Source organism: Scatophagus argus, chromosome 20, assembly GCF_020382885.2.
Source record: "Scatophagus argus isolate fScaArg1 chromosome 20, fScaArg1.pri, whole genome shotgun sequence".
Lineage (NCBI taxonomy): Eukaryota > Metazoa > Chordata > Actinopteri > Scatophagidae > Scatophagus > Scatophagus argus.
In genome coordinates this window covers 18,458,208-18,480,623 of record NC_058512.1, presented here as the reverse complement: position 1 = coordinate 18,480,623, position 22,416 = coordinate 18,458,208, and the positions used below count along the sequence as shown (strand labels likewise).

Sequence of the window (22,416 nt, the reverse complement as noted above, 5' to 3'; positions counted from 1 at the left end):
AGATAGATAGATAGATAGATAGATAGATAGATAGATAGATAGATAGATAGATACTTTATTGATTCCGAGGGAAACTAAAAATAAAAATAAATTACTACTACCTTTTCTGTAATTACAATAAATCAAGCAATTAATCAATCACAGTGCAGTGCAGTGCAGTGCATTCGATCATTTATTTTTCATACTTGACGACAAAGTTATTGAAGAGTAAAATGTGCACAAATATCAAATACTAAAGCACTCATAGTGCAGAATGCATTTAATCCCATTTATTCTGTCTTTAAAAGTGATATATTAAAACATATATGTTATGCTTTAATACTTTTTCCCTTGAACTGAATCTGATTGCCTGTTGGTACAGAGATTCTAACAATAGTCACACCCACCACTTTTTTATGGCAGCAGAACAACACAGACCAACTGATAGTCTTCACCGCACTATTGTGTTGAGCAGCTGCTCCTGTGAAGTCAAAGGCGTCTCCGGCCTCCCACCAGTGTGTCCGGTGTTGCCAGAACGCCGATAAGATACATAGCAAATAGCCAAACCTTTATGCTGGAGTTCCAGCACTGACTGACCTGTGTGTGGGGGCGTTTCTTTGAAAGCAGAATGTGGGGCATTTGCAGCAGAACTATGGTAAGTAATGCACTATTGGCTAATTAGCTTAAGTTAGCCTCACTGAAAATGATTCCCATGTGGATCATCATTGTCGCAGACGTTAGATAGCCTTTATTATTGTGGTGACTTATCAGCTGACACTAGGTTTGCTAGTTAGCTAACTAGATGCCGAAGGATTGCAAGCTGTTAGCAAAATTAGCTGCGTTAGCTCATATCGAACTGAAGGATCGGTTGTTGACAGTTAGCCGGCTAACCAAACTGGGTCAAAGGTGGTTGGCCGGGGTCGTTACATTCACTTATAATTAGTACGTATGTTAAGTATGTGGACAGTAAATTAGCTCCAGTTCACTATAGGTGTTGAGACAATATAATATTACGTTAAAGGCACCTGCTTGGAGTAACATCTTTGAAGACCATTATTATATCATTTGTTACAAAGAGTGTCTGGTAACCGTCGAACACTGTGGATATGCGTACATGTGCCTTGTCCTTCCATATTTCATATAACGGTATCATTTTGGAAGAACTACTACTAAAAAGTACAGCTCACGTGGTTTTACACAGTCACTGTTCCCTAAACCTAGAAACCGTTCCATAAGCCGCTGAGCTGCATTCATCAGACTGCTAAAGAGTTTTGTTTTCAGCTAACAGCAGGAGTTGCTTTGGGCTGAGGTGCAGCTGCTGTCTCTGGCAACAACAGAGCTGACTTTGAAAAGTAATGCCGTTTAAGAGCTGGCTCTTACCAGTTAGTCAGTCAGTGTTGCAGACTTTTTTTTTTCACAGTTAACCAAGCAAACTACAGTGTACAATAAGCAACAAATTTAATGTATTTAATGGACATTCTGTTGTCTCTCAGGTTAAGGTAGGGATGGCGAAACCCTGTGGCTTAATGAAACCCTGCCACTTGGTGAAGCCTGTATCAGCGACTCGGATCACCGGCAGATACTTGACCCATCAGAAGGGGCTGCCCAGTCTGCCCGTCCCCCCTCTGCAGCAGACCTGTGAGCGCTACATCGCTGCCCTGGAGCCCATCGTGGAGGTGGACGAGCTGATGCACACTAAAGAGCTGGTGGACGACTTTCAGAAAGCAGGAGGGGTTGGAGAGAGACTGCAGGGAGCTCTGGAAAAGAGAGCACGCCACACTGAGAACTGGGTGAGCTCAACAGGATGTCAAATCCCTCGGCGAACCTCCAGAGGACACGTGGTCATAGATCATGTTATTATGTTGTCCTGAAACTGTGTGTCTCTGTCTGTAGTTGTCAGAGTGGTGGGTGAAGGTTGCTTATCTCGAGTACCGGATGCCTGTGGTGGTTCATTCGAGTCCTGGGTTGGTCCTGCCCCGCATGAACTTCACTGACAAACAGGGGCAAATAAGGTGATCACGCATACACACACCAACAGAGCATATTTATCATAATGTATCACTCGTACACCACATTTTAAAAGTTAATTTTTGAATGAGTATGACTCACTTTCTCTCTGTTCAGGTTCGCTGCCAAACTGATAGCTGGTGTTTTGGACTTCAAGACAATGATTGACAAGTGAGTAGTGAGCTTACATTATTCTCCATTGACCACATACAGGTTCCTGTTGTGTCTCTTAGCTTCCAGCTGATATTTCTGACTATAGTAAATGTGACATTCATATACAACAGCTTCTGTCATGATCTATTATTCCTTCATCCCGTGCATTAGATTGTAAAGCTGCTGAGATTTTTGCTAAAATACACTTTCAAAGCGATCACAGCAGCAGTTGTCAGTCTTAATATTGTGGCATTTTGTAACACATCCTGGCTTCCTGTGCAGACTGTTATTTTGTCTTTTATCTTCCTCAAATGAGGTACTTCCTTGTTGATGAAATGCATCTGGTCAGTACAAGACACGATTATTTTTTTTCCCAGGATGGTAAAGGAAAGTCATGAATATTTAACCTTTCTTTTCCTTGTTCATCCAACAAGGAAAAGGAAGGTTAAAAACTGTATTGACCCTGTTTTCATTAACGTGTATCATTCTTGATTAACTCTCATTAATATTTTTTTGAAGATTTGTCCCACAGATTCTTGGGTTTTAAGACAGTCATTTTAAGGATTTTAAGTAAAAAAGCTATGTCTCATTCTAGTATATGAAACAATAATGGCTTTATCTAATGCGTGGTGTTTAATAGTTTAAAGGGCTTGATGTCAAAGAACATTTGTTTGATATGATTAAACGGCCATGATTGCATCTTAGCCACCCTATCTATATATAAATATAGATATGTGTGTGTGTGTATGTATATATGTACACAAGAAGAGTCCTCTTGGTTAATGGAGATAAGCATGGTGTAGATGGCATCTGTGTGTTGCAAGAAGATTTATGAAAATCAATAAACCCTGAAAGCCTGAACCATGTATCATGTCCAACTATGAGCTGACTGTGGCTACAGGGTCTCTTATGTCAGAGGCTGAACCTGAGTCAGTGCAGCAATACTCAACATTTTGTAAAAGTTGCTGCGTTTAATGGCAGAGTACCTGTGTTTTGCAGTGAGACACTACCAGTTGAATATCTGGGAGGGAAGCCCCTGTGTATGAATCAGTACTATGAAGTGCTGTCGTCCTGCCGTATCCCCGGTCTGAAGAGAGACTCCGTGATGAACTACGCCAAGAGCTCAAGGCCCCCCAAACACATCATTGTAGTCTACAACTTTGAGGTGAGGATGTGTTCAAAGTCCCACATCTGTGACTGTTCATTCATTGCTGCATCTACATCACTACTCAGCAAAAACTGAGGTTTTATAGCCACTGATATTAAACCCTCATCAGCTGAAACCATCACCTTGTATTTGGTCTAATTTACTGAATCAACATTGTTTAGTTGCAGCTCATAACCTTTGCCAGCTACATTTGTTATCATATCTCACTAACTGACATTTGACATAACCGACTGGGCTTTTCTTTGTCTTTCCTCTTCTTGGAATCAGTTCTTTGTATTGGATGTGTACAACAGCGACGGAACTCCGCTAACAGCTGATCAGCTCTGCCTTCAGCTGGAGAGGATCTGCAGCTCCTCACTGCAGACCCACATGGAGCCTGTCGGCATCCTCACCACCCAGCACCGCGACTCCTGGGGCAAGGCCTACGTCAACCTCATCAAGGGTGGGCGAGGTTTAATCTTTGTATCTGCATTTGTCGAATTATTTAATTTATTTATTTAAAAAAATAAAGTTGAAATGTATCATAATAACATGTTGATAAAGGATCATTAAATATCCCCAATGTGCAAACCATTAATGTACATTTGTGGGTTGCATGCCCACTTGATGTGTCCAGATAAGACCAACAAAGAATCAGTGTCAGCTATCCAAAGGAGCATCTTCACCTTGTGTTTGGATGGTGCGATGCCTCGAGTGCCTGATGACATGTACCGCAGCTGCGCCGCCGTCCAGATGCTGCACGGAGGAGGCAGCCAGTGGAACAGTGGCAACCGCTGGTTTGACAAGACACTGCAGGTGACCCACAGGAGCTTCTTGCACATGCACCCCCTCCTTAGTTAAAATGCAGATAGTAGTATTTTCACTGATGTTTCCCACAGCTGTTGATCCCATGTTTCAGTGTTTTTTTGGGGCGTAACAGTTAAAAATGAAGCCAGGTAGAAACAATAAAGGAGGATAAATGTCTCTGCCTCTCACAGAGGCAGCATTTATTTGTTTACTGTCATCACATTTATTGGTTTCTGACAACACTTGATTTAAAATTTCCTGAGGGACATGTCCTTGCTTAAACAGACATGAGAACTTAAAAATAGCTCTCAAACATGATACCGTCAGCAAACTCCTCAGGCAGTAATGCAGTTTTAATTTTATGTTCTGTTCTCTAAACGTTTGTGACCTTTCTTTCAGTTTATTATTGGAGAGAATGGGACATGTGGTGTGAACTATGAGCATGCCCCAGCTGAGGGCCCACCCATAGTGGCCTTGATTGACCATGTTGTAGAATACACGTAAGTAGGTCAAAGACTATTTTGGCTCCGTAGGTGTCTGTTTGGAATTTTTCTCTTTTATATAATAACTTGAAAGGGTCAGCAGCAAGACAGAGAGTACAGAAAGACTCACAGAATTCTGCTATAAAGTCACAATTAGAAAAATTGATGGTTTTATTAAGTATGACTTTGGTTTTTCCCTACATTCGTTCTTCTTCTGTCTCACATATTATTTCTTATCTTTCTCATTCATGGGAATAGGAGGAAGCCAGAGGTGATTCGGTCTCCCATGGTGCCTTTGCCCATGCCTAAGAAACTACAGTTCAACATCACTCCTGAGATCAAGAAGGACATTGAGGAAGCCAAGAACAGCATGAATAGGTGAGGGGTACATTTTAGAAAGACACCAGAGTATGATAAATGTATACATATTTATACATCACATCATTGGACATCCAGATGGACCTGGTTTCACTGTCCTCATATTTCTCCCACCGCAGACTGGCCCAAGACTTGGATATGAGGGTTGTGGTATTTGGCCACTTTGGGAAAAATGTGCCGAAAGCCCACAACATGAGCCCGGACGCTTTCATACAGATTGCACTACAGCTGGCTTACTACCGGTGAGATGCCTAAAAGTAGACGAAATACATAAATGAGACAGTGGATATGTAATTAAATGTAAAGGTAAATATAAATCAGTATATTACTATAGTCAGTATAGTAAATAATTTTTTTGTTTTCAAATCAGTGCTTTCATTTCGTAACTGTTACATTTACATGGGGAACAAAGAACACAGGATTGCTTGAGTTTGGGGTGTCCCATCAAGACGACTGCTTTTCTCAGAATTGGACATCAGTTGCAGACTGCACAGCGACCACGTAGCCTGCTGTCCTTCCTTCTCTCAGGCATTTTCACTCGACTTCCTCTTTTTTTTACAGCAGCTGGCTTCCACGATGTAGCACGACTTACCAAACGACTTCACATTTTGTTCTCTCTGTTACGTGATTCAGTGCGTGATTCCGGCTGCTGTTGCTTTGGTCAGCTGACTCGTTTGCGCCACCTAGTGGTAAAATCTGCTGTACTTTTCTGGTCTGGTGTTCTAACTTCATATCAAACAGAAGTTTAAAAAGTTTCACACCAGCTCTCGTCTCTGCTGCAAAAATGAGGAGCATAACGCACGTTAGCCACTATTAGCATAACATATCATAATCTCTGATTGAAAGTTAGCTGCATTGTGGGTAATGTAGGTGCCATGTTTTGACAAGAAAGAAGATCCTCTCTTCTTGTTGTTCAAAGTGTGTGTCCTCTATCTATGTGTTGACCATGACTTAATTCTTAGAGTTTTTATGCTCTCAAGCCAATGCTCTTATACACAAAGATGACTCAGCAGCAGCAGTGAGTTTTCTCACACTGTTTCTCCTCTTGTCTTGGCAGGATTTATCAGCGCTGCTGTGCCACATATGAAAGTGCCTCCCTGCGTATGTTCAGACTGGGTCGTACAGATACAATCCGCTCAGCCTCAAGTGCCTCGGCCGCCTTTGTCAAGGCCTTTGACGAGCCTAGCAAACAGGTGTCACTATTGGGGGAAATTTCCTTTGACTGTTTTTGTGTTTTCAGCAACAGTTCTGACCGACTCAGATTAAATCCCAAAACACAGATGCACAGTATTGGATCTTATCTGATAGCTTATGTGCCAATATATATTCTGGCCAATAGGTGATTATATGGACAAATTTCTTCTCACTTAATTGCAGAGAACCTCAAGTCCTCTCCTGTACTGGACTTAACATAATATTATATCCACTCTGCAGACATACAGTGTTTTTCAAAGCATAAACATTCACTGGGCAGAACAAGATAACCACAATGCTTAGTTACCAGTTTGCTGGCTTTATAAATCAACCTACACACTAAGCGAATCTGGTTCAAATAGAACTTAGAGCTGTGTCATGTAACAGCATGTGACCTCTGTTCCACATGACAGATCACTGAAAAAACTCCTTTCACACAAAGCCAGAGATGGAGCCAAAGTGAGGATGTGGAGTGACTGAGTGACTTTTGCTATTTAAAACCTAAAGTTTCAAATATATTTGAACTGTTGAACTAAAAGATGTGTCTTAATTTCCTCATCTTCTTCCTGTTTTTTTTTTTTTCCCCAGAACACAGAGAAGGTTGATCTGATGGTGAAAGCCGTAAAAGCACACAGGTCATATACTAACATGGTGAGTATTCACAGCACCGCATTTGTCACAGGTTCCACATTTGTCTGATTGTCAACAAATCCCATGTGCAGACTCAAACTAACAGTGAATGCATCTTCTAGTAAGAATTGCGGCACATCAAAGCTGTACACCAATCAGCCACAACATTAAAACAACTGACAGGTGAAGCAAATAAAATGAATCATATGTTTCCAATGCAGTGTTCTGCTGGGAAACCTTGGGTTCTGGCAATCATGTGATTGGTGTATCTTCTTCCTCTGTCCCTTAGTGCTTAAAAGTCTTAAAAGTCTACAATGAGCCACATTGTTGTACTGGGTGTTTAGGAGTTTATTTTGACTCAGTCCCAAAATACATCATTATGCTACTCCAATCATTCACTAGAGCTCTAAATGCAGGTTAATCCAAATAATAGCCCTTTAGTCTTTTAGTAGCTGACTAACATCACAAACCCTCTCCACAGGCAGTCAGTGGCCAGGCCATAGACAGACACCTGCTGGGTCTTAAGATGGTGGCTACTGAGGAAAAGCTCTCCCTACCTGATATCTTCACAGATGGCGCCTACGCCAAAGCCTTACACTACCAGCTGTCCACAAGTCAGGTATGAGTCACATTTGATGCTGTGACAAACCTATGACAACAGAATTATAGTTAGGAAGAAGCTTGCTTAGTGCAAAAAACATTAATATGCTCAATGCACATCAGTAGTCTAAAGTCCCAGTACATGGCATTAGATGGAAAATATGGTACATGTTTTGACCTTATAACAGTCTGTTTGCCAACTGAGCACCACATTCCGTTTTCCTCACAAGGTACCGTCCAAGACCGACTGTGTCATGTGTTTCGGCCCGGTTGTACCCAACGGATACGGCGTTTGCTACAATCCTATGAACGATCACATCAACTTTGCGGTGTCGTCTTTCAACACCTGTGAAGAAACAAATGCAGCCCGTCTGGCCCAGGCCGTGCAGGATGCACTGTTGGACATGAGGACGCTGCTGGAACAAACCCCAAGAGCCAAACTGTGAAGCTCCTCCGGACTTTTTGCAAAAGGACTAGTGTCAGTTGATGACTCCAGTGAGTCACATGTGATAGGAGTAGCACTCCTAGAGTGATTGAGTGACATTTGGATGACCGGATCCCCCTCCCACCTGGTGTAAGACTACCAAGCTCCATTTGGTAGTCTGAACCTGTATTCTGTTTTCTCAACCATCATGCACTTTAAATGACATGTATAATGACTGGGTGTTGTTCCTCTGGCGGCACAGTGCACACGCACATTAAATTAATAATGATGCAGACATTTCTGTCTTAAAGTTTAATACTGAAACATCAACAGAAATGATCTTGTTAACAATTTGTTGTTTTATCAACAAATCGCCCAGTGAGACCAGATCCAACAGTCACCTCTGTTGACTATATTAATGAGCATTGTGTGACACAAACTGACATAACTTTATGCCTCATTGCCGTAGACCTCCATCGTCATCTGGAAACTGCTAAAACACAGAGCTGCTAGTTGAGGTTCATTCTGACATAACCTCACAATAGCAGCTCCGTTGCTGCGTTGTACAGAGCTCGACTGTGGCCTCATAATTGAACAATACAGGTAGTGACACCTGAGAACTTTTTATACATAGCTGCATAATTTGAATGTACCTCCTCTCTTGGCTTGCATCATTTACAAATGGTCACTTTTACATTATTCAACAAAATAAATCTCAGGGATAGAAGGGCAGATTGTGACCATATTTTACATCTGGTCAGATACTGAATTGGTTTGGTTTGGCCAGTTTCAAGATGGGTGTCCACCTTGTTATCCATGTACATTTTACACAATGTATCTGCTTCCTTTTCATTCTGAAGGTCAGTATCAGTCCTATCATTTCCTTGAATGCATCTTTACTGTGCACGGATTGCTACACTGAACATGCGGTTTATTAATCCATGGTGTGTACTGAATTAGTTTATTATTAATCTGTGGCCTTTGATTTCCACATCCATATTTAACATCTCTACCATGTGACTGCCGGCAGGCTCTGTAGTATAGTGTATAGTTTTCTGCATTGCTGTCTTTTCTTTTTTTCAGAATAATGAGAGTCACAAAAATCAGACTGAATCCTACAAATAGTATTTTTTTTTAATTGATTTTTATCAGTTAAACGTTTGAAAGGATGGGGTATTTCTTCCTTCAAGAGCTGCCAAGCCATATATTTTTCCTGAATTCGAAATTGTTTTCAAATCATTGTGAACTGCAAAAATCACTGACTCTTCTTCAGATGCCGTCAGATATGACTGATGTTTGTTGGCCAGTTAGCGCGTTGTTGGTTTGTTGTGCAAGACAGAGGAGATGTGATTACTCTGAACTGGTTGATGATTGAAAAAGATTTCCTCTCAGATTAAATGCATATTCTTCTGAGCACTTGCTGTAGATTATTTCTGGTTTTGTCCAGTCTTGGTTTTAGTGCACCATTCTCCTTTTCAGCACTGTCTCAGTACTCTACTGACACGTTTGGGGGATAGTGTGTGTGCAGTAAGATATCCTGACTGTGTATGTTCTGGATGTATCATCTGGATAAGAAAAACATGTTGATGCTGAAGATGTGACACATCAAATTCAACAGATAAGTCACTGTGGCTTTTATGACCACAATGATGACTTGTAGTTATATTTGTCTTATAACTCTGATTGTTCATTTTTGGCCCTCACACAGTGCAGAGATGTCAGCGATGGGTCTGGCACAGCGCAGCTGACCAGCAGTAAGGGGTTAGGTGCCTTGCTCAGAGACACTTCGGAAGTGCTTATTTGAATAAAAGTGCACTTCTATAAACGTACCCATACTGAAATACGCTTTCACTTCTCTGTCTGCAAGCTGGGGCTTGATTCACCCTGAACTGAACTCTGCGTGTGAAGTCCTCGCCCGTCTGCGAACAGTGACTCACTCTAACCCCACCTCCTCTCCAGCTGCTCTGTGTGCTCTCCTCACCAACAACTCAGCAAGCAGTTACTTGGAATTCCATTCTCAGGTCTCTTCCTGAGAACCAGACATGAATCCAAGATTCCCGACATTGTGACAGAAATTCCTTTAAACTGGAAAGTCCAGTTGCCTTGCATTATTTGTGTTCAGACGACATCAAATGCGTGATATTTGAAGGAACAATTTACCCAAATATGAAAATTTGGTTATTGTTTGCTCACACCCATGCCACTGGAAAGTTTCATAGTCTGCAAAACATTTCTGGAGCTTCACAGCTAAACAGCAACACAGCCTTCTGCTAAACAACTGAGGAAGCTGGGCACTTGTTTTAAAAGGTTAGTAAATGACTGAAAGACAACATATTCCATACAGTTTGCCTGGTGTGATCACCTGAGATCCCACGTTGGTCTGAGTGTGTTTGTTACACTGCGTGTTCTGCATTCGAGCTTGTGCAGTCACTTCAGTCTGAATGTACACAAACACCTGAAGAGCTGCAGTGGCTACAGATTGTTCTCATGTTAACCAAAAACCTTTTAACATTTTCAACGATATGATCCCATCATCCCATTTGTTTATTGTCTCCTGGCACTGAGATTAGCAAATTAAAAACTATTCACATATTTAAAATTTGTACATTCCACATTTTACGCCATTCAGGGACATACAGATGGTGACACCTAAAGTTGGGGTTTAACAGGGTAGTATAGACTTTAGAGCCCCCTAAAATGTCTTTGCACATCTGTGCTTGCCAAGTGATCATGAAGTTCAATTGTAAAGTTTCCACTCTTAATAATAACTTCATTCTTAATAATAACTCGCTCTCGTAATGTAATCTTCCTGTTGCATGTTTGTAACTCAGTGGCCTCAGCTTCCTCTTCTATTTTTACCTACCTCGGGGTAAACTGTCAATTGTCCGGACAACTTTGAGGAACATATTTATGTGAACTGATGCAAATCTGGTTTGTGACAGAAAAAAAGTCGTGGCTTCAGTCTTGAACTATTATTAGTATTATTTGAAGTTTCTGTCTCTTTAAGACATTACAGCCTTTTTGTTCCCACAGTGGAGATGTGTTTGGCTTGTGCAAAGCACTGTCTGGATCACATTATTTCCTTTATCGGAAATACTGATAACACACAATTTCATTAAGAAAACATTCTTGAGTAATCTGACTGAGCAGATTTCAGATTTCTTTCTACAATACAGCTGGCATTGTGACCCATGAGGAATAATTAGAGAAGACAAGAGAATTTTCTTACTGTCTTGATGAAGGCCCATTCCATACTCAGATAGTGAAAGTAGTTTTTTGTGATATCATCAAACTATCAAAGCATCAAAATATTCTGAGTGCATGTCGGGCCTGTTTAATCTAGCGACTGTGACTCACAATTACCAGAAAGTAGCCTGTGCGTTTCCTGCACTGAAGTCCAAATGGATTTCACAATCATTATGAGCTCAGACTGCAAATGGATTTTCCAAGAATGTATCAGTGGCTAGAAGGGGGCGAAGCTTGAGGGAGTAACTCGACACTGTGTTTTTCTGTTTGATTCGAAGTCGAAGTTTCTTCTCTGTGTATGATCTGTAACAATCAGTCGGACCACTGCATGTAAGTAATTTAATTCAGTCTCAGGAAAAGAAATGCTATTCATTATTGTTCTGATACTGAGCAAACTGATATTTATTTCCACAGGTATCAATCATAATTAGTAATTTGGGCATGAAGACTTGAAGACGAGTTTACCTAAATGAAAAAGAACAATGGACCACATGATTATCACATGGTTGTTACTGGACTTAATGTTCTGCATGAGCACACAAGCTGGGAATGATCAAGCAAATGGTGAGTATGTCTTCCTTTATTAAGTCAAGTCAAATCAGTTGTATTTATGTGGTGTCATCAATTATGCGATCATTTCTAAAATCTGATAAAACTGTTTTGTGCATCATTAGACTTGGTTCTGCTAAGTCTTGCTAAACATTTTGTTCCTATAAATGTATGAAAGCAAATATGGCAATATGCAAAAACCAAAAATATAATTTGCATTTGAATAGAGAATGCTTTACGGCTCACACACTGGACTCAAAATTGAGCAATGCAAAACAGTGCAGTTCAGTTCTGATGTGTGTGTGTGTGTGTGTGTGTGTGTACATACTAGGAGCTAATAAAACACAATGGAAAACATAGGCCTTTGACAAACACTGTTATTTCCACTCAAGATCTATTACTATTCGTAACGTAATGTATGTAGAAGTTCTGTTATACTTCGCATTTTTAATTAATATACAGCTGAAGCACATTCAGATCATGCACAACAACTTTGTCAATTAATCTCAGTGAGCAGCAGTTAGGAGGTTATTGAGGGCAAACTTAGCTAATGGCCTGGTTGTACACTGTCTGCGCAGCTGGCGATGTCCTCGTTATTGTCTTACTAATCGAGATAAGGAAGCTCTTTAAAAACCTCCTGTGATCATTTTTCCCAGGTGTCTTGCACTGTGAACCTCAGAATGTGACGCTTAACACCTCTGACCAGATCCTGTTAACGTGGAAGGACGACCCTTCGTGCCCTGCAGCACGTAACGGGCTGATCTATGAGCTGGTGGTTTTCATAGCAGACGAGGAAGTCCATCATGTAAGAGTTCGCACACCAGTTTTGCTGACTTCAATAACAATATGCTTGTCCATACCTCTAATTTGGTTATGAAAATATTTTAGGAGGACTTTGCTGTGATGCCTCACCAGATAGGATTGACTCACTCCTGGAACTGGAAGTCACATTTAGCAATGGAGTGTGCTTCCCATTTAGTGAGACTCAGGTCCCGATACAACAACCACACGAGCCTATGGAAAGAAGTACAGACTCTTCCTGGTTAATATTAAGCTTATTTCGCTTCAAATCAAAAAGCAATTATTCTTCAAATATATATACTTATATATACATATACTTACTATGTCTTATTATACTACTTTTTCAGGGACTGACAACTCAAAAACGCAGGAGGTTTATCCACGGGACAGAATGTTTGAGGTTGGCAGTAGAGCCACCTTCTGCTGCATTCTGCCAGTAGGAGCTATTTTCAACAAAATGTATATGGTGGGGTATAATGATTCTCATATGAAAACTACCAAAATCAGTAATCAGACATATATCCTGACTGTCCGCCTGAACCGACCGGCCAAACGTTGTACTGATGTAATTTGTGAAACAAACACAACGCAACGCACACAAGTAAATGGGGCTTGTGCTTATATTGGCTGTAAGTATGATTTAGTATTGTACCAAATTTTTGGATTTTGGAGTCTTAAATACATCTTGTTAAATAAATGTTTGTATTTCTTTTATGCTTGCCATGGCTCAGACCCACCTGATGACAGGGGTCTTCAGTGTGAAACCCGAGATCTGCAGTCAGTCGAATGTCACTGGACAGAAGGAAGAGACACACACTTGTTCAAGAGTCCAACAGTTTATCAGCTGCTTGGAAGGTAGAATAAATTCCTAATGTAGCCACAGGCTGGAGTATGGAAGCAAATAAGGCTCTGGAATAGAAAAGGAACTGAATACTCATTGGTGAAATGTGATCATTATCAAATACTCCTCTGATTTAGTGCAATGCTTTTTTTAAGAATTTTCAACAGTGAAGGAAAAAAAACCCTTAAAGTAAACCAGCTTGAGGCCGCAACAAATTTCTTAAATAAAAGAGATGGAATTAGTCAGAAAAGATCAACTTGGTTTGGTTACAGCAAAATTCTGGTTGAAAAGTTGAAGCTTACTACCAAGGATTAGCTATAAAGTCAGATTGGGATCAATCAGCCCCTTGTTCTGTTGGTGTACATTACATTTGTCAGTCACGTGATCTAAGAAAGCGACGTTCTGCTGATTTTTTTCTGTTTTCTGCTCAAATTTCTGCTGGAATTAGTGAACCAGAAAAAAATAATAACTGAAACTGAAGAATTTGGAGATGCTAAAAAGAGCAATTCAAATCACACAAATTCAGACAGACAAAGTATGTAACTGGTATAAATTCATTCTGCATTCAACAAGTATTCAGAGGTTATTCAGTTTAATAATGAGGTGCTGAGTTACTTAAAAATGTATTTGTGGCATTTCTTATTTCTCCATGCTCCATATTTGAAGTAAAGAATTAAGTATATAAGAATGAAAGCAAAGTTTTGTTCTCTTGGTATTTGTATTTCAGCCACTGTGCAGATGGGTCCATGAGGAGATGCAAGGTGGAAGTGCAAGTGGACGCTGGTGAGAGAAACTGGACACTAACAGCAAAAAATGATCTTGGGAGGGTGGAGGTCACAGACAGAGCAGACCTGACTAAAAGAGGTATAATTTCATATCTTATCTTGAGATCACTTTTTTAATAAATTAATTTAGCTGATGGTTGTTTTTTTTTCTTTTGTTTCAGTGCATATGATCACTCCAAAGAGATTGATGGCTTTGAATGTGAATGCCAGGAATGTCACTCTGCAGTGGGAATGGACGGTGCAGCAGTACAGTAATCTCAACATAACGTGCCAAGTAAAAGTTAGCCATGGTGACACAAATACCATAGTGAGTTGAGAAAAGAAGGAGGGTTAAAAAAAAATAGCAACATTTTTAAATTAAGATCCATTTTTGACCTACACTAACAACATTCTGACCATATTGTGTTCTCAGAGTGAAAGTACTGGAGTTGGCCTTCAGTATGCGGTTTTGACTGATCTGATACCACATTGGACGTATAATGTGACAGTACGATGTGGAACAGCACAACATTTCTGGAAATGGAGTGACTGGAGCACAAGTGTTAACTTCCTCACAAAGAGTGATGGCAAGTTTTGATAAAAGATGAAAAACAATCTTTTAGCTCATATTGGCAATTTGATATATAGTGTTTACACTTTGTGGTCACTGATTTGTTCCACAGTTCCAGATGCTCTTGATGTGTGGAGGCAGGTGAAGGGTAACCAGGTTATAATCCTTTGGAAAGTAAGTCAGATGAGAGGGACAATGTCTGATAATCTGCTCTTTTTAAAACATTTACAAGCTGCAATTAATGGCTTTATTTTGGGGCTGGTAATTCTTTCACTAATGTTTAATGGATCAGCTGTTAATAAGAAAACATTTTGGGTTGCCAGGTTGGGAAAAATCTCTGTGACTCTGTCTTTGCCCTCCTCCACCAGGATGCTGGTCATTTTTTTTTTAGCTCCATAGTTCATTAGGTGGACAATTTTAATTGAACATTTGACCTCTGGCCTTCTGGGAAAGTGCTGCAGAGTCTGTGGACCAAAATCATTAAAAACCTGACTGCAGACTTGATAGACAGTTTGAAAGTGACACAAACTCTACCCTTAATTAATGACTTGATTACATTGTGGCAACTGAAGAGCTGTTCGAATTGGTGGCTTAAAACTTATCTGTAAATGATTAGAAAATGATTCTTTAATCGTTCATGAAGTTGTGATTTATAAGCTATTTATAAAAAGCGCCTTTTCAAGGCATGATCTTCATCCCATGCATTGGAAGGTTTTCTGAAGTCCTGTTGTTACCCCTCCACAGGTACCACTGGCCAACCAGAGTCATGGACACATTGAAGACTATGAAGTGACCTGGGCAAAAACAACAGAGAGAGAACAACAAAACACAGCCTTAGTTCTAAATTGCAGTTTTTCTCTCAGTCTTAACACCACAGAAGAGTATATTGTTACAGTTACAGCTAGAAATATGAATGGCAAGTCATCCCCATCAACCATCACCATCCCCAGCCGCAAACCAGGTACGAAGCTAACACAGCTGTGCATATTATGGTTAGGGAATAATTCAGGCCTTATACCTGCATTACCTGATTATCAAACACCTGATGCATCATGACAAGCTATAAACACAAACCTTTTATTACCTTATGAAGCTGATAAGGAGAATAGCAAATAATTTCTTATTTACAAATTCAGTTGGGGTGGGCTTTCTGGCTATTCAGTCAGTCTAAATCTAATGTTGAGTCTCTTTTTCACTTTGGTCTGATCTGGCTCTTTAGCTAATCTCCACCAGTATCTGTCTGCAGTGTGGGGCTGAGCACATACTGTACAGTACAGGCTTATCAGAGCTTTCTCATTGAAAACAGCTGTCTGCTGCAGCAGCAACATGAGAGAAAATCAACACAGCAAATTGACCAATGACCTCAAGAATGTTAAAATGTTCCACTGAGCTGAGGAAAAGTGCAGAGTTGGTCACTGCGAGCGATCTCTTTCACAGTCCCTTTCCCTTTCACTTTCCTGAAGCAGCACTGGAGTCTTGTTTCCGATTCTCACAATACATTCACAGATTTTTCTAATAACCACACAAGAAGAACAACCACAATCAAAAACTTTTAGTGGAAGAAAGCTCATGGGACCACTGGAACAATAAGGGTTCATCCTCTGGGGACCATATTGAATTCCATATTTTCCAGAAATCTGTCCATTAATTCTTAAAATAAAATCTAGTTTGAAAATAGTGCAGTTTCATCAAAAACAACACATGGATGAGAGAAAAAATATTTAGTGCTTTATACCTCAATGTGTAACAGTTGAATTAACACCATTTGTGTCAGAGCACGTGGTGGCCTACAGTTGACAAATATAGTACAGTTCATAACTAATGAGAGTTTAAAATGAAAACCAAAACACATCATCATCATTGCTCATGGATGATGTGTTTAGCAAAGCTATGAGTTTTTTTTATACTTTACAGTGATAAACAAGGAACTTTGCTTCAACTGTTTTGAAATGATGTTTTTTTTTCAAAAAAATGTAATTTCTCACCAACAAATAATCACCACATTAAGTGCAGATATACGTTTATGTCAACTCTAACTTTCACAGAGACGTCAGAAGGAACAGAAAGAGTGAGCACATCTTGGATCACCGGCAGCAATGGCACCTTCCACCTCTCCTGGTCTGCCAGTCCTGCAGCCAGCTGTGGCTATATAGTGGACTGGTGTCCTACCTTACGGCAGGACGAGGTGGAGTGGCTCAAAGTGCCTCCAAATGAAACTACTGCCAAAATATTTTCAAGTGAGTCTTTCTCTTTGCCCACAAAAACAGTTGCGCCTGGGTAACGTTACATTTCCTTGGAAGCATCTTTTCTGTTATTTCTCCACCCAGAAAATTTCACAGACGGAGTGAGATATTCAGTGTCTGTATATGCCTGCACCCAGGCGGCTCCAGTGCTGCTCGAAAGAAGAGAGGGTTATGTCAGCGAAAAAAGTAAGACCGAGTTGTTTGACTTAGTGTGGCACGCTGTTTGCTTCATAAATGCGTGTATGCCGTAACAGCATTTTGTTCCAGCAATGTTTCACTCATGTTATGCTTTTACCAGGAATAGAAGATTCCCTGTTTGATCCATTGCAAGGGAAACAGCAGAATTCAGATGTTGTGATATCCTGGGCCCCTATAAATCTAACAGAGCAGTCTGCTTTTATCCGAGGCTATGTTCTGTATTGTTTGGACGTCAGCAACAACAATGTAGTCCTCAATGTCAGCACAGGTATTGTGACATCCCTTTTATTTTCTGAACACACATGATGCTATGAAACATAAATTCCCTCTCTCACCTACTGAACCTGATAGCATTATGTAGGTGAAATCAGGACCTTAACAAAGCAGCTCACCCAGTAATATAGCGTGGTCACCTTGCTGCACTGACAGAGAAGTGTATGTTAGGATATCTTACGATTATGACATCACCGTAGGTTGTTGTTCCAGGTGCAACAGAGAACCCAACAGCGCAGTGATGCTGGGTGTAGTCAGATGTGCGACAGATATGAAAATTACAACCTCAAAGGGCAGTGACAGGCTCCTTTTCATGCAGGTTAAGTTAGTCTTTAATCTGTGAATGCGTATACAGTTGTGCAAATGTAAGCAAATGATGCGATTCAGTATACATATAACCCTGCTGCATGTGGGGAGTAACAGATATTTGTAGTGTTAGTTCCAGTTGCAAAAGTATTCAGAAGCGGAAATACCACAGTCTAAAAATATTCCATTACAAGTCCTGTCTTGAGTGAAAATCAAACAGAAATCATACCAGCAAAATCTACTTTTCAAGCATAAAAGGGATTTGCTATGCAGAATGCAAAGTCAGATTTCTGTAGAAAACATGCAAGCAGAAGGTCCCAGACCGGGAACCAAGAACCCAGAACCCAGAACCCTCTTGCCAATACTAATTCATCAATTAATAGAATTCATTAATGTGTTTTTAAACGATGTACTTATTGACTGTTCTGTGCTATTTTTGGAAATGCCTTTTTAATGTATTGAGTATTTATTGATGGATTAATATTTTAGTTATTAATATTTTTATAATTCCTCTTTTTATTCACCATTAAAAATTCATTACTTTATAATGTAGTCTTGTACTATATAGATGAATACATTAATTTGTAAAAATAACTATTAATGCAATTTTTATTGTACAGTTAGCTATTCATTAAAGTTACTGTACAAAGTTTTAATTGCTATTTATAAACACAATTCAAAGTTGTCTGCTCAAAGTAAGAGATAGAGAGAGAGATGTTAGCAGGGACAGAGCAGTGAATCAGAGAGTTAAAACATTATTTTCTGATCGTTCCGCAGCGGTTATGTTCTAAAACACAAATAAACACACCCACATCTCCACGCAGCCTTGCAGATTTTGTACACAGCGCTGCACTAAGGCTGATGCCCAAACACACAGCACTAATACTAAGAAAACAAGAAAACGCAGAGGGCGGAAGTCTCTGCAAGTGCAGACACCACCACACTCTTCTGGTAGGTCATAAAAGATGGCTGAGAGAAACTACTGCTGTATGAGTCTACACATTTAATTTTCAGGAACTTTTCAGGAATGAAACCTTATACTACTATTTCTGTGACACTTGTGGTCCTCTATAGCCTACTGCTTAACATAGATGTCAAGTAGATAAATTTAAAGCAAAGCGTGTACTTAGTGCACTCTCTGGTGTTACATTGTGATGTTGAAGGTTCTTCGGGATGTTTTTTAGTGACAATGATGTCTTTCTCTTGGTATAGACAAACCAGAGGATACCAGCTTGACAGCAAGAAACCTTAATTTCAGCTCCTACTTATTCCAAGTGAAGGCACAAACGGCAGTTGGAGAATGTGGCACTACGCCGATTACTTTCACCTTGAATTCATTGAGTATGTTGCTTCTTTCCCCTTTCAGACCACTATTTCTGTTTGTGTAGAAATCCATTTCGGGAATTTCGGGAAGAAAGTCTAATCATGCGTTTGTTATTTTCTTTCATTTCCTTGTGTTTCTCCTCTGGACTGCTGTCTTAACTTACCAGCTGATAACTTGGTCAAGTCTGTGGTCATCATCCTGGTCACTGTTTTTATTCTCCTTACCCTCATGACTATCCTTTGCTACAGACACTGGACGTGGTAAGCAAATCAACATCAACTGTTTTCTGTGCAATTTGCTCACTAGTTGCGTCTGATTAACCTCTGATGGTGCCATTTGTTGGTGCAAACTGACATTGAGGTTGTTGCCAAACCTTTGATTGAGCTTTACTTTCATTCTTACACCCAACAGCATCAAACAGAAAGTCTATCCTCCAATACCAAAGCCAGTGTTGAATGAGTGGGTGACATCGAAGGTAGGTCTTAAAGAGGCACTTGTTTAACTTTACACATGAAAATCAGTTTACTCGTCACCTATAGAAATGTATAAGCTCTGGAGGAAGAGAAAACAAACCTGATAATCTCACAATGATGTCATAGCATTACTTCAGATTGAGCTTGAGACTGGAGTTTGACAGACGCGTTTGCTGATGGCCTAATAGCAGTGTGACATCACTGGAAATGTTGCTTCTGTTGCTTTGATGTTTTTAACATTCATTTTAGCTATGCTAATGGTGTGGCTCTACAGATGGAAATGCCAGTCTTATGGTTCGCCGCTGTGGCCAACAACATCCAACAACTTTTGGATGGATTGCCGCTGAATTTTGTATGGCTGTGGCTCAGGTTGTCCACTGTTGGTTCAATCCCTGGCCCCTTTAGTCGGCCTCACAATATCAGTTGGAATAACTTTGGTAACGTCTATCCTTTTCATGCCATCATCAAAATTTTAATTTGTCCAATACTTGGGTTTATGACTGACACCCTAACCTAAGATGGTGGACACGGTTCCCAGAGGATGAATCATAATGACTTTGATGGTCCCATGACATTTCCTCTAGCACCACCATGAGGTTGGCTTTCATCATCAAGTGGATTTATATGCGGTACACTTGACTCAAAGCAGCTGTGTCAGCTGTACCTCAGTAGTGTACAGAGACCCTTAGCCTTGTTATGTCTCCAGTGAGTCCCCGAACCTTACAGAAGTGCCGTACTAAATTGATGAAATACGCATGTAATCTTTGATGAAAGTTAAGTTTAGTTTTCCTACCATCCTTGTACACCCAGATATCACCCATCTTTTATATGAATGTTTGTTTTGTCTGTTTTCCAGGATCAAAAACATTATCCTCTTCATGTGGATCAGGATGACCGCAGTGAAGCAGATGTCGTGGCTGTTTCAGAGGCGGGTTGTGACTCAGTAGCACCTGACAACGGTTATGTCAGTCCAGAGAATATGAATTGTTCACAAACTCCAAACCATTATTACAATCACCCACTGGGAAAGTGCACTTCACCACTCTTCCCTTTATCCTCAACTGCCATCCCATCTCAGTCCAGGTTATCATCTTCTCCGTTCAGAAATGTATTTCATAACCTGTCATATGTGCCGGTAATGAAGACAGAGGATCAGTGGTCCATCTCAGGTCCGGACTTTCAGGAGACCACACATTTAGAGAGAAGCTCCAGTGGATACCAGCCTCAAAATAGCTTCTCTCCAAGTGAGACAATGGAGGATCCGGGAAGTCCTATGTCCTGTGTGTCCACTTACATTTTATTACCACAGTCACATTCCAAATAGCTGCTGCATGCACAGCCTATATGGTATCATAAGTATGGGAAATATGATAATGCTGTCAGAAAACAAAACTTTAAAATGCATTTAATGAAACGCAAATTTGCAATGTAATGCATAATGTCTAATAGATTATTTGTAATGTGTATTATTTGTAGTTATACTAGTGGCATATTGCGACAGCTAGAGGATGGATTTCGCTAAAATTTGGAACATACATTCAAAATACTACCTAAAGTATGTTCAGTTACTCCTTGATTTAGCTCTGGATATACCATGAGCCGAAATGTGAATCTTCACAGTTTGAATTGAGTTAATAATTGTGAAATCAATATGATGACATATAGGAGAGGCGTACGGTAATCATGAGTCACAGTGGACTAGTGCAACTGGGATACTGAAGCTAAAACTTTTGCTTTATTTTAAATTCTAGCGGGCATGCTAGGGCAGCTATAGCTCAGGACGTATAGCTTCCGATGAGTCACCCATGGGTGCCGTGAGTGTTGGTTTGAATGGTCATTGCTCCTGATGAGCAGGTGGCACCTTGCATGGTATCCTCTGCCACCAGTGTATGAACGTTTGTATGAATGGAGGAAGGCTGGTTCATAGTACGTCAGCCGAAATATGGGGTAAATGACGCAGAAACAAATGTAAGTGTTTCCATTTGATGAAATGGTGCCGCTGTCAAAGGAGCTTTTGCAGGGCCATGGTTAACACTGAGGACACTTTCATTCGTTAATGTCTTCTCTATCTTATTTTTTAGCAACGATAAAATAAATGATAAGATACATGACAAGTTATCTCGCCATGTTCTGTTTTGAGGAAGCATCCGGGCATGAGTGTCTGCAGTGAACACTAGAGGGAGCCAGCACTTCATTACTGATGAGAGGGACTGGAAAGGAAAATAACCAAGTACTGCACTCAAGGGCAATTTTCAAGTACCTGTACTGTACTTGTTTATGTCCATTTTATGTTACTTTATACTTTTACCACACTTCCTACTACTACTACTACTACTATTTTTGAGTCACTTGTTATCGGTCTGATTAAAAGAACCATATAAACATCTATAATGAAATACATTATTGAAGATTAGTGGTTCCCAGTCTCATCAAATTTTCTGCAGGACGAGTACTTTTACTATTGATACTTTAAGTACATTGTACTACAAATCATCTGTAGTTTTACTCAAAAGTAAAATTTTGAAAGTAGAACTTTAATGGAGGGTTGTTACATTGCAGTATTAATACTTGCTTAAGTAAAGGATCTGAGTACTTTTTTCACCAGTGGCTATCATTACCACACACAACATAAATACAACAAGAATACAGTAACGACTCTTATAAACACTACAGTGTGCAGCAGAATATGTGGAAATATTATTCCACTATTCAACTATTAAAGTAAAAGGCTGGTGTTATCCTATATTTCTCCTATCATTAAAATAAAATAAAAAAAAAATCCTCAAAAATCTCTCAATATTTTGTGACTGGCAGTGGCACTGACCTATGAAATCACTGGTTTCTGTGGAAGATTTAAATCATTTAAACTGGCTCACAAATACTGTATATAGTTGCTTTATTATTTATTTACTATTAGTAGTTTTTCTATTTTAAAAAACAACTAAGCCCCATAGTTTTTAACAAGTATTTCTCAAACATAGCTGCATCAGTATCAGATGGTTAGAGCAACTTTACAGTGTGTAGTT

General features: G+C 39.9%; 2 protein-coding genes across 3 annotated transcripts; both read left to right on the top strand.

The window, feature by feature from the left end:
* The first annotated feature begins 386 nt into the window (after positions 1-386).
* crata (carnitine O-acetyltransferase a) lies at positions 387-9,214 on the top strand. The gene is made up of 14 exons (XM_046374944.1): positions 387-634; positions 1,473-1,769; positions 1,873-1,991; positions 2,104-2,157; positions 3,139-3,304; positions 3,575-3,749; positions 3,924-4,102; positions 4,493-4,593; positions 4,834-4,953; positions 5,073-5,195; positions 6,011-6,146; positions 6,736-6,798; positions 7,259-7,396; positions 7,608-9,214. The coding sequence occupies exons 1-14, from the start codon at positions 608-610 to the stop codon at positions 7,821-7,823; spliced, it is 1,914 nt and encodes a 637-aa protein (XP_046230900.1). The 5' UTR covers positions 387-607; the 3' UTR covers positions 7,824-9,214.
* Positions 9,215-11,215: 2,001 nt separating this feature from the next.
* LOC124051937 (leukemia inhibitory factor receptor-like) lies at positions 11,216-21,501 on the top strand. 2 transcript variants are annotated; one of them, XM_046375740.1, is made up of 18 exons: positions 11,216-11,377; positions 11,462-11,611; positions 12,253-12,401; positions 12,485-12,638; positions 12,745-13,026; positions 13,129-13,252; positions 13,966-14,102; positions 14,185-14,324; positions 14,418-14,589; positions 14,686-14,747; positions 15,318-15,534; positions 16,619-16,810; positions 16,901-17,002; positions 17,115-17,282; positions 18,806-18,934; positions 19,084-19,177; positions 19,329-19,392; positions 20,247-21,501. In XM_046375740.1, the coding sequence occupies exons 2-18, from the start codon at positions 11,530-11,532 to the stop codon at positions 20,712-20,714; spliced, it is 2,736 nt and encodes a 911-aa protein (XP_046231696.1). In that variant the 5' UTR covers positions 11,216-11,377; positions 11,462-11,529; the 3' UTR covers positions 20,715-21,501. The 2 variants fall into 2 exon arrangements, with proteins under 2 accessions (XP_046231696.1, XP_046231697.1); XM_046375741.1 differs by having other exon boundaries at positions 11,220-11,377; positions 14,185-14,330; positions 14,436-14,589.
* Positions 21,502-22,416: the final 915 nt, after the last annotated feature.